The following is a 12,953-nucleotide window of genomic DNA, read 5'->3' as shown; positions in this document are numbered from 1 at the left end:
ATGCTATCGATTTTATTATAAAGTGATCGTTATGAGGAGAGTCGCAATGGCAATGGGCAATTGAGAATTCTCAATGAGGGAAAATTCAAATTTATTATATCGAGGTATTGTCTAAAATATTTTATCACCTTTAAAATGGATAGAGAAAAGAGATTACACTTAATATCGAAAGTAATTTGATTCCGTCATGAACAATAAGGCCATTATGAAAATTGGACTTTTTGAAACCCCCTTTAAAAGCAATTGTATCCCATGGAGATCTTTAGTTCATGCACTGCAAGCCGATCGCGCACCATGAACTTCAAAACTTACGCCACGTTCTTCGCCATCATCGTGCTTACTGTGGTAGAGGAGACTCACCAAAGTAAATCAGAAGTGCAGCCGTGCAAACCAGCGAACGGAACTCCGTATTCCACTGAAGAAATGAAAGTAGCCTCGGACTTGTACGAATTATTTTGCGAATACGGCAGTAAGTTAAAACTAACATACTCAGATCAACTATAGTTAGCAGCTAGCAAGAGACCTTAGGCAAAAACTGATAAATTTCTGTGTCAAGTCCATTACTATTCAATATTTTAGAAATGATTTTAAATCACTTTCAAATTAAATTAGTTTCATCAAGGGAAAATAAACGAAGAAAATGGGTTTGGGAATAAGGGGGATCATTCGAGGATAAATTGACCCGTCTCTTCCATCAAAAGGGCGATAATTGCTTATTAATTATTTTTAATTATTTCTCATTCTATTTAATAATAGACCACTGCCTTGAGGAATTGAAAGTGTATACCGAAGTAAGTAATGTTAGCCGTGGAGTAGGGCTGTCTAAAATCATGGATATGTATAAATACTACGTATTATGGATTCCCACCTCTTGGCTTCCACAAGGCCAGAGTTTACCATTCAATCAAAAAAACCATTCTTATCCATTAAAGCCATTATGTAGTCTTATCTAAGGGAGCGGTAGCCATTAACTTCGTAATTAAAAAGTGCTTTGACATTTCAAATGACATTGATGTACAATCCTAATCTCTAGAGTGCTTATAAGATCCTTGATTTGGGTTTCAGTTACGTATCATTAAACCAAATATGATGATCATTTACAAATATTCATTTTTTTCAAAAGAAATGGGTGGAAAAGGACATAGAAAATAATTGCCTTGGAAATGCGGATGTGGTTAACTATTACCATGGCCTTTGCGCAAATTACGCTGTAATCACGGAGGCAAGTTGAATATTATTTAAAATATTGGAGCACTCAACAAAAACATATTGTAGTTGACTAATAATGAATAGCGCGAATTTCTTCTTCGTGGACTTTTCACGTAAATAGGCAGGGGTGAAAAAGTACGATCCATTAACATGTTGTGTTGCCGAAGCAATGCGCCAACTACCAGAAAAAGGCCAGGGTAAACAAGATAAAGACTATGTAATCAAAGACTTGAATGAGGTAATTAAATATTGCTCCGATTTACTTTTATATGGAGAAATATTCGTAAAATGTAATCACTCTTTCAGTATTGCCCTAAAAGAAAAAGTCGTCGGAACTTTCTGGGGCAACTTGAAACTCAAGGATGAGGTCAATACTCGAATGTAATGTATTTAACTCGAAGAAATTAAAATTAAATAAAATACGCATTTGAAAACTATGAGCCGTTTTGTTTTCAATAATTAAGGATAATAACTTATTTGGGATACGCTATCAAAAATTTCATAAAAAAAGTATAACGTTGACTATTATTTGAGAAATGTTTTAATTATCTAATTAATGTAAAACAATTAGACTACATCATTTAACTGAATTTAAAAACAAGAATGGGGTTTCGTTTTCGGCTGCGGTGTTAAATAAATTAAGGGAATGTTTGTTCTTTGGGCGATTTTGAGTCGAAAATGTTCCATGACATTTTTCCGTCCGGGCCAAATATTTTTGAAACGTCGTAAGTTGCGTTTCAATTAATATTTTATAAGAAAATTAGAAGTAATTTTACAAAAAATTTAAAACTCCACTATTATGAAATGAATTGTTAGGCTAATAGGTGACAATGGGAAATTCATTCTTAAGATTATCTGAAATTCATATTACATCCAAAATGCCGTATTGTCTAAAATATTTTATCACCTTTTGTGTCGATGAAAAAAAACAACAAGAAAATAAGACTATATTACGTGACATAATGGAGAACAATTGACATGTTAGTAGTCATTAGCTTCAGACGCAGTTTGCTATATACTGACTGAAGTTACCAAACAACTCAACCATTCACCTCTACAGCAAACTCCGACTGTATGTGAAGTTTCAAAAGAGTAATAATCGATTCACGTAAAGTTAAATTTTCAAAAATATTCACGAATATCAACGATCGTAGGCGAGATAAATTTTTCAAAGAGCGAGGATGATTAACTACAGTTACAACTTCTGATTATTCTACTTCTGTCACAATAATATACACACTCTAACGTAAAACATGAAAATAGTTTATAATTTTTTGGAAAAGTTACGAAATTGCGTTTCAATTTGTTTATTTGTGCTTGAAATTATGGATTGCCGGTAGTTAAAATTTGAAATATAAATTTGTATTTATTTCATTTTTATAGCACTATTGTAAATATATATTTTATCAAGTTTTATGTCGACGAAAAAACATTACCACCTATAAGACAATATTGCGTATTAATTGATCGAGAACAATTAGTACGGCGCATTATTTAGTCATTAGGCGGTCATTATTATCCACAGATAGCTCCGGAAATAAACCACGCATCGTTTCCGGAGTTCCTTTAATCTCAGTTTTTTTCGACAAAACGACAATACAATCATTTAGCCAGTGATCCCTCTTTCTCTACTGATCGCTTGAACGAATATCCGTGTAAGAGCATAGAGATACAAGAGGAACAGTTGAGAGTCATTTTTGTGACGGTTTTAAGGCATTCGCCCCTTCGCATGTGTGATGGGGTGAAAGACTGATGGCGCCCCCCAGCGACGAGCGAAGGAGTTATTAATAAGGAGTAGTGGCACTCTATGTTAACTCCCTATAGGGCATAATAAGTCAAACCCTCGGAGATGTCATTACTCCATTTTATACGGAAAAAAATTTTCCGCGATTCGCGGAGACGAGCTAAGAGCGGAAAAACGTATTTTATAAATTTTACACCTGTAAAATCTTTTAAAAAACACTTTTAACTTGTATTTCTACTTACTTTCGAGGAAATACCACCGTTTTCTGAAGGTAAGAGTCTTTTTTTATACATTTATTAGTAATAAAAATATTTAAGGCGAGCTAAGCCTTGGTCATGGCCATAATGTAGAAGTAGATTTGGAAATGGAGTAATGGCATCTCCGAGGGTTTGACTTATTATGCCATATAGGGAGTTAACATAGAGTGCCACTACTCCTTATTAATAACTCCTTCGCTCGTCGATAGGGGGCGCCACCAGTCATTCACCCTATCACACATGCGAAGGAGGAGAAGCGAAAAATCCCTCACAAAAACGTTCAAGGACCGCTTTCCCCAATAGTTTGTCTAGGCCTTAATAGTGTTATAATGTCCATTGAGTTCAGAACATATATCCTTCTAGAGTTCTATTTGGATATCCGCTTTTCGCGCTCGCGCGACCATCGTTTTTGAAATTATGGGACGGACGGATAACTTTATCATTAGGTGGTGGCGCCATCTATTTCACTTAAAAATACATATTTGTTACTATGGCGTCTGCTATAATTTCTTAATATAGATAGGAAATGTTTAGAAACCGCTATGATAATGGAAGTAAATTGCTAGATTCGAGTAAAAACAGAGAAGGAACTGCATTAACCGATAGTATATGTATTTTTGAGCTTTCGTGATAGTCAACTTGACAAAAATTATCAACGCAAATGTTTTTTTTTGGAGTCCATTCAATTCCATTAATGGCCTGACACCATTGTTTTGGTAATTCCGAATTTTTTGTAGGGAATCTTAATGGTACAGTTCAAAAAGGGTTGAACTATCTAAATATTTATTAATTTTCTATACGCGCCGAGGATTGAGAGGTTAACTAACACGCAGCGCCTCTAGCGGACTGAATTGAAAACTCTTGGCGGGAAGTTCGCGAATGGTAGATTGGCAGTTTAAAAATGGCAAGCACTAAAATTATAAAATACGTCGGATTGTTAGCATTAGAAGGTTTCCAAAATTATTTTAGGGATTCTACTCGTCGAAAAGTCTAAAATCAAATTATACAAAAACGTCTTTGTTTGGACCAAGACCGAAAAAACCAACGATATGAGTGAGGTTTATCAATTGACTGAAGTTCAGATATTGAATTTTTTCTTTAAGTATTTTTAGTAGTTTAATCCTTAATCACTATTTAATTCAATCAACTGATCTTGCTGTTAATCGATCTATTCCCTCTAAATTTATTCAAAAAATGCATATCTCCGCTTTTTCAAGAACAATTCCATTTTCCGAAAACATTTTATCATGAAATTAATTATTTTGAAGGGAGTACGTTTAGAGGGATCAATAATTAATATTTGAAATATTCTACTGAATTTCTAAGAAGAGCACCCATACACTGCAAGCACGGATGACTGCAAAATTTTATATCATAACTCGTTTAGAGTGAAGTGATTTATGTATTAATTCCGCTGAGAAATTTTTCTTTTTATGGAATCTTTACACTAACCTTTGGTTATTTTTATGCTTATAAAATATTTTTCCCGTCCATGAAAGGAGAGTTACCTACTAAATGGTACCACATGGGACAAAATTTGTTCCTTTTCCTTTGATAAACAACATTATTTTATTAGTCCGAGCAAAATAAACTACTCTTAATCATATTTTATCGAATATCAGTCTTCTCAACAAATTGTAACAGTTGAAATAACATTTTGTGGTGCAAACTTGAAAATTTCTCAAGCCACTAACATTTAAAACAATGTCCGTCAAGGTGCTTACAAGTTAAGGAACATCGATACGAAATCCCTTCAAAATAATTAATTTCATGATAAAATGTTTTCGGAAAATGGAATTGTTCTTGAAAAAGCGGAGATATGCATTTTTTGAATAAATTTAGAGGGAATAGATCGATTAACAGCAAGATCAGTTGATTGAATTAAATAGTGATTAAGGATTAAACTACTAAAAATACTTAAAGAAAAAATTCAATATCTGAACTTCAGTCAATTGATAAACCTCACTCATATCGTTGGTTTTTTCGGTCTTGGTCCAAACAAAGACGTTTTTGTATAATATCTGTAACTTCAGTCTTAAGGCAGTAGTCAACTCTTAACAGGCTGTCTTAACTGCCAAGCGAAAACACTTTTTGTCATCTTTTTTTTTTTTTTTTTTTTTCCACCTACTAACACTAGTGCTTAGCCGTTAGGCCTTGAGCACCAGGAAGAATTGAGCGGGAGACCCTACGCGGCCCAGCACTGACGGGGGCCGCTAGGTCGTATGTGTATAAGCAGGGAAGGAAATGAGGTTTACTTGGGAGGTGACGGAAGGTGGAATTGGGGTAAGTCACCTCCGGCGGACACGGGACAGTCGGCACCTATAGGGTAAGATCGCCGACATGTGTCGTATTCCCTCAAACTTTGCCGCCCAGAAGCTTGGCTTACAGGAGTGCGCCACACTCCCGGCTTTTTGTCATCTTTCCAGAAGTATTTTAAAGTGTAAAACCTAGGGTTATGAACATGGATATGTTTCTAGCATGAAACGAAGCAGACTATATCAAATGCCAAAACAGAGCTGGAAATCAGCTTTTTTTATAATATTAAAGGACGAAAGACGCGATAAAGAGTATAATATTACACAGACTTACCCAAATTCAACTTAAGCCTTGGCCAAAACGAACGTCGAAAAATTACTTCAAACGATATTACAACCTCTATTAACTGTAATTATTTACCTGAATTACTTTTTTAGACGAAAATTGGACCTGATAAAAACAATTTTGGTTTTTAAGGGCGTTAAAGTTCATTAGAAAATCCAAATAAAGGTGTTAAAGCTCCGATGAAATATCAAAAAATTAATTACCGTTGCCTTACTGTCGTCTGCTATGAAATAAACTTTCTTACTGTCGTCTGCTATGAAATAGGGAATCCGAGGCATAATTAATTAGTTAAATTACAAAAATTAGACTTCATTTATTTAAAAACTAAACAGGTAAGTTTCTCATTTAGTAAATGCTTGTTAATTTGAAAGTATTCCGAAAACTAACTTCGCTGTAGTTTTTCCGTATCGCCTATGACAATTTCCCTAAAAAACCGGGTAAAATGTAATGCTTTTTCTATGGGACGCTAACCCTAAAAAGGTGATTTTTTCGTTTAGCATTACAAACGGGTATCAAGTCATATCTACAAGGGCCTACCGGCCCTGTAGAATAAAAACTAAACACATTAGGTATTTACATTTTTAAAATAAGAGGTATTTGTAAACCAAACTAAGTTAATACCGTAGTCTCTGGATAGTGTAACAGGGAAACTTCTGTAACTAAGCAAGTTTTTGATATTACCATCTATTTAAGTGTTCAAATTAATTAAATATGTTCATATTGTAATTTAATTAAATTAACTTGCAAGTGAGGTTAACTGTACTTATATACATCTTGTAGGAGTTTTGTACATTTAATTTGGGTGTTGGGATTAGATAAGATAAAGTCTAAAAACTTACTTTTTCTCTCTAAGCGCGTTAATTCATTCATTTTACCAAAGTTTCATTGCGCCGGACCAAAATTTGACGCTACCAACTTTGCCCTCTACTGGCAGATGCTTCACTTTGGAATCCATTGATTCATTAGACGTCACTCGTGCCTTGGCGCGTTTAAAGACTGGTTCTGCTTGTGGACCTGATGGCATCACTCCTAGACTTCTCCAGGCGATGGCGCCGGCTATAATCGACCCCTTGGTGCAATTTTACAATAAATCTCTTTCATTATCGGCTCTTCCTTCGGGTTGGAAGCTAGCGAACGTTGTTCCGGTTTTTAAAGGATCAGGAAAACGAAATAATATTTCGAACTATCGTCCAATATCTCTTACATCGGTAATTGGGAAGATCTTGGAGGCAATAATAGCGGAGAAACTGAGCAGTTTTCTTGAAGAGAACAATTTAATTCCTGCTTCCCAGTTTGGATTCAGGCAGGGACGATCTTGCACGCAACAACTTTTGCAATCCTTTCACAACTGGGCCTCCACGTTGGATGAACGTAACCCACCAGACATACACGTTGTGTCTTTTGACTGGTCAAAAGCTTTCGATTCAGTGTGCCACAAGAGATTGATTTTCAAGCTGCAGAAGGCTGGGGTATCTGGTGTGGTTCTTTGCTGGCTTCAAGATTTTCTGGCTAACCGCTCTCAGCGTGTCATCTACCGTGGCGAATTTAGTCAGTGTCGCCCGGTCCTCTCTGGGGTTCCACAGGGTTCAATTCTTGGACCTCTGTTGCTGGGCCGCGTAGGGTCTCCCGCTCAATTCTTCCTGGTGCTCAAGGCCTAACGGCTAAGCACTAGTGTTAGTAGGTGGAAAAAAAAAAAAAAAGATGACAAAAAGTGTTTTCGCTTGGCAGTTAAGACAGCCTGTTAAGAGTTGACTACTGCCTTAAGACTGAAGGTACAGATATTATACAAAAACGTCTTTGTTTGGACCAAGACCGAAAAAACCAACGATATGAGTGAGGTTTATCAATTGACTGAAGTTCAGATATTGAATTTTTTCTTTAAGTATTTTTAGTAGTTTAATCCTTAATCACTATTTAATTCAATCAACTGATCTTGCTGTTAATCGATCTATTCCCTCTAAATTTATTCAAAAAATGCATATCTCCGCTTTTTCAAAAACAATTCCATTTTCCGAAAACATTTTATCATGAAATTAATTATTTTGAAGGGATTTCGTATCGATGTTCCTTAACTTGTAAGCACCTTGACGGACATTGTTTTAAATGTTAGTGGCTTGAGAAATTTTCAAGTTTGCACCACAAAATGTTTTTTCAACTGTTACAATTTGTTGAGAAGACTGATATTCGATAAAATATGATTAAGAGTAGTTTATTTTGCTCGGACTAATAAAATAATGTTGTTTATCAAAGGAAAAGGAACAAATTTTGTCCCATGTGGTACCATTTAGTAGGTAACTCTCCTTTCATGGACGGGAAAAATATTTTATAAGCATAAAAATAACCAAAGGTTAGTGTAAAGATTCCATAAAAAGAAAAATTTCTCAGCGGAATTAATACATAAATCACTTCACTCTAAACGAGTTATGATATAAAATTTTGCAGTCATCCGTGCTTGCAGTGTATGGGTGCTCTTCTTAGAAATTCAGTAGAATATTTCAAATATTAATTATTGATCCCTCTAAACGTACTCCCTTCAAAATAATTAATTTCATGATAAAATGTTTTCGGAAAATGGAATTGTTCTTGAAAAAGCGGAGATATGCATTTTTTGAATAAATTTAGAGGGAATAGATCGATTAACAGCAAGATCAGTTGATTGAATTAAATAGTGATTAAGGATTAAACGCTTATATCCCATTGGATAGAATCCGTTGGGCAGAATTTCATTCGACAGAAATCCCATTCGGCCGAAAATCCCATTCGACAGAAATCCCATTCGACAGAAAATCCCATTCGACAGAACTCCCATTCGACAGAAATCCCATTCGACAGAAATCCCATTCGGTCGGAAATCCCATTCGACAGAAATCCCATTCGGTCGAAAGTCCCATTCGACAGAAATCCCATTCGGTCGGAAATCCCATTCGACAGAATGGTCATGTGAATGAATTCATTAAGTACAAGAAGAGAATCCAACCGTACATGGGGCAAGCAGCCATTCTCGTTCTGCCAAGAGCCAACGCTAGAGGTAAAGAACGATGACTGGCGTCGCTTTTTGGCCCAAGCTTGAAGCTGCTGTTAACGACAATTCCGGCTTATTTATGGAATAAATGAATTCGTCTATATCCGATTCCACACACCGAACCTAACCAAACCAAACCTAACCAAACCTAACCAAACCAAACCTAACCAAACCAAGCCAAACCAAACCAAACCTAACCTAACCAAACCTAACCAAACATAACCTAACCTAACCTAACCTAACCTAACCAAACCTAACCAAACATAACCTAACCAAACGCAACCTAACCTAACCAAACCTAACCTAACCTAACCTAACCAAACATAACCTAACCTAACGTAACCTAACCTAACCTAACCTAACCAAACCTAACCTAACGTAACCTAACCTAACGTAACCTAACCTAACCTAACCTAACCTAACCAAACCAAACCTAACCTAACCAAACCTAACCTAACCTAACCTAGCCTAGCCTAACCTAACCTAACTAAACCTAACCTAACCTAGCCTAGCCTAACCTAACCTAACCAAACCTAACCTAACCTAACCTAACCTAACCTAACATAACCAAACATAACCAAACATAACCAAACCTAACCAAACCTAACCTAACCTAACCTAACCTAACGTAACCTAACCTAACGTAACGTAACGTAACCTAACCTAACGTAACGTAACCTAACCTAAACAAACCTAACCAAACCTAACCTAACGTAACCTAACCTAACTTAACGTAACCTAACCTAACCTAACCAAACCAAACCTAACCAAACCTAACCTAACCCTAGGCCAACCTAGAAAATAAGAATATTTTGGAAAAGGCCCATGTTTATTTTTCAACGACCTTAATAAATATAGCATTATAAAATGCGAAATCGCACCAATGGGAAATTCGCTCCAACGAGACTTCTGTCCAACAGGAATGGGAAGTCTGCTCAATGGGAATACGATAAAATGCGAAATCGCGCCAATGGGAAATTCGCTCCAACGAGACTTCTGTCCAACAGGAATGGGAAGTCTGCTCAATGGGAATTAGGTCCATTGGGAACAGCCGACTAGCTTCGATCAATTAGAACAACTTATTTTTTATTTCGGTCCAATGGAATTTCGTTCCAATGGAATTCTGTTCAATGGTTATATACCGATTAAACTACTAAAAATACTTAAAGAAAAAATTCAATATCTGAACTTCAGTCAATTGATAAACCTCACTCATATCGTTGGTTTTTTCGGTCTTGGTCCAAACAAAGACGTTTTTGTATAATTTGATTTTAGACTTTTCGACTAGTAGAATCCCTAAAATAATTTTGGAAACCTTCTAATGCTAACAATCCGACGTATTTTATAATTTTAGTGCTTGCCATTTTTAAACTGCCAATCTACCATTCGCGAACTTCCCGCCAAGAGTTTTCAATTCAGTCCGCTAGAGGCGCTGCGTGTTAGTTAACCTCTCAATCCTCGGCGCGTATAGAAAATTAATAAATATTTAGATAGTTCAACCCTTTTTGAACTGTACCATTAAGATTCCCTACAAAAAATTCGGAATTACCAAAACAATGGTGTCAGGCCATTAATGGAATTGAATGGACTCCAAAAAAAAACATTTGCGTTGATAATTTTTGTCAAGTTGACTATCACGAAAGCTCAAAAATACATATACTATCGGTTAATGCAGTTCCTTCTCTGTTTTTACTCGAATCTAGCAATTTACTTCCATTATCATAGCGGTTTCTAAACATTTCCTATCTATATTAAGAAATTATAGCAGACGCCATAGTAACAAATATGTATTTTTAAGTGAAATAGATGGCGCCACCACCTAATGATAAAGTTATCCGTCCGTCCCATAATTTCAAAAACGATGGTCGCGCGAGCGCGAAAAGCGGATATCCAAATAGAACTCTAGAAGGATATATGTTCTGAACTCAATGGACATTATAACACTATTAAGGCCTAGACAAACTATTGGGGAAAGCGGTCCTTGAACGTTTTTGTGAGGGATTTTTCGCTTCTCCTCCTTCGCATGTGTGATAGGGTGAATGACTGGTGGCGCCCCCTATCGACGAGCGAAGGAGTTATTAATAAGGAGTAGTGGCACTCTATGTTAACTCCCTATATGGCATAATAAGTCAAACCCTCGGAGATGCCATTACTCCATTTCCAAATCTACTTCTACATTATGGCCATGACCAAGGCTTAGCTCGCCTTAAATATTTTTATTACTAATAAATGTATAAAAAAAAGACTCTTACCTTCAGAAAACGGTGGTATTTCCTCGAAAGTAAGTAGAAATACAAGTTAAAAGTGTTTTTTAAAAGATTTTACAGGTGTAAAATTTATAAAATACGTTTTTCCGCTCTTAGCTCGTCTCCGCGAATCGCGGAAAATTTTTTTCCGTATAAAATGGAGTAATGGCATCTCCGAGCGTTTGACTTATTATGCCCTATAGGGAGTTAACATAGAGTGCCACTACTCCTTATTAATAACTCCTTCGCTCGTCGCTGGGGGGCGCCACCAGTCTTTCACCCCATCACACATGCGAAGGGGCGAATGCCTTAAAACCGTCACAAAAATGACTCTCAACTGTTCCTCTTGTATCTCTATGCTCTTACACGGATATTCGTTCAAGCGATCAGTAGAGAAAGAGGGATCACTGGCTAAATGATTGTATTGTCGTTTTGTCGAAAAAAACTGAGATTAAAGGAACTCCGGAAACGATGCGTGGTTTATTTCCGGAGCTATCTGTGGATAATAATGACCGCCTAATGACTAAATAATGCGCCGTACAAATTGTTCTCGATCAATTAATACGCAATATTGTCTTATAGGTGGTAATGTTTTTTCGTCGACATAAAACTTGATAAAATATATATTTACAATAGTGCTATAAAAATGAAATAAATACAAATTTATATTTCAAATTTTAACTACCGGCAATCCATAACTTCAAGCACAAATAAACAAATTGAAACGCAATTTCGTAACTTTCCAAAAAATTATAAACTATTTCCATGTTTTACGTTAGAGTGTGTATATTATTGTGACAGAAGTAGAATAATCGGAAGTTGTAACTTTGAAAAATTTATCTCGCCTACTATCGTTGATATTCGTGAATATTTTTGAAAATTTAACTTTACGTGAATCGATTATTACTCTTTTGAAACTTCACATACAGTCGGAGTTTGCTGTAGAGGTGAATGGTTGAGTTGTTTGGTAACTTCAGTCAGTATATAGCAAACTGCGTCTGAAGCTAATGACTACTAACATGTCAATTGTTCTCCATTATGTCACGTAATATAGTCTTATTTTCTTGTTGTTTTTTTTCATCGACACAAAAGGTGATAAAATATTTTAGACAATACGGCATTTTAGATGTAATATGAATTTCAGATAATCTTAAGAATGAATTTCCCATTGTCACCTATTAGCCTAACAATTCATTTCATAATAGTGGAGTTTTAAAATTTTTGTAAAATTACTTCTAATTTTCTTATAAAATATTAATTGAAACGCAACTTACGACGTTTCAAAAATATTTGGCCCGGACGGAAAAATGTCATGGAACATTTTCGACTCAAAATCGCCCAAAGAACAAACATTCCCTTAATTTATTTAACACCGCAGCCGAAAACGAAACCCCATTCTTGTTTTTAAATTCAGTTAAATGATGTAGTCTAATTGTTTTACATTAATTAGATAATTAAAACATTTCTCAAATAATAGTCAACGTTATACTTTTTTTATGAAATTTTTGATAGCGTATCCCAAATAAGTTATTATCCTTAATTATTGAAAACAAAACGGCTCATAGTTTTCAAATGCGTATTTTATTTAATTTTAATTTCTTCGAGTTAAATACATTACATTCGAGTATTGACCTCATCCTTGAGTTTCAAGTTGCCCCAGAAAGTTCCGACGACTTTTTCTTTTAGGGCAATACTGAAAGAGTGATTACATTTTACGAATATTTCTCCATATAAAAGTAAATCGGAGCAATATTTAATCAACAAAAACTCTAGAAATAAATATATTAGAACTCAATGATAATGTCTATGTGTAAGAGCTATTCTAGATCTATAAATGGAACACCGACACGCGTATTTCTGTGTCGTTTAGCCAC

General features: G+C 35.5%; 1 protein-coding gene across 1 annotated transcript; it reads left to right on the top strand.

Moving 5' to 3' along the window:
* The first annotated feature begins 120 nt into the window (after positions 1–120).
* Positions 121–1,650, top strand: LOC149616697 (uncharacterized). Its single transcript, XM_089856981.1, has 5 exons — positions 121–469; positions 757–791; positions 1,124–1,226; positions 1,335–1,447; positions 1,516–1,650. Exons 1-5 carry the CDS (start codon positions 253–255, stop codon positions 1,573–1,575), a joined length of 528 nt encoding a protein of 175 aa, XP_089713107.1. The 5' UTR covers positions 121–252; the 3' UTR covers positions 1,576–1,650.
* The last annotated feature ends 11,303 nt before the right edge of the window (positions 1,651–12,953 follow it).

Source organism: Phalangium opilio, unplaced genomic scaffold (genome assembly GCF_054372755.1).
Source record: "Phalangium opilio isolate 3A_F unplaced genomic scaffold, DU_Popi_V2 ptg000217l_1, whole genome shotgun sequence".
Classification (NCBI taxonomy): domain Eukaryota; kingdom Metazoa; phylum Arthropoda; class Arachnida; order Opiliones; family Phalangiidae; genus Phalangium; species Phalangium opilio.
This window is presented reverse-complemented; position numbering and strand designations above follow the sequence as displayed.

What these genes read in the sequence shown, in the direction of transcription:
- LOC149616697 (XM_089856981.1), top strand. Translation starts at nt 253, where the DNA reads ATGGAGATCTTTAGTTCATGCACTGCAAGCCGATCGCGCACCATGAAC. An exon ending in ATTATTTTGCGAATACGGCA is followed by an intron (nt 470 to 756) that starts GTAAGTTAAAAC and finishes ATTTAATAATAG; the next exon opens with ACCACTGCCTTGAGGAATTG. An exon ending in TAATCAAAGACTTGAATGAG is followed by an intron (nt 1,448 to 1,515) that starts GTAATTAAATAT and finishes TCACTCTTTCAG; the next exon opens with TATTGCCCTAAAAGAAAAAG.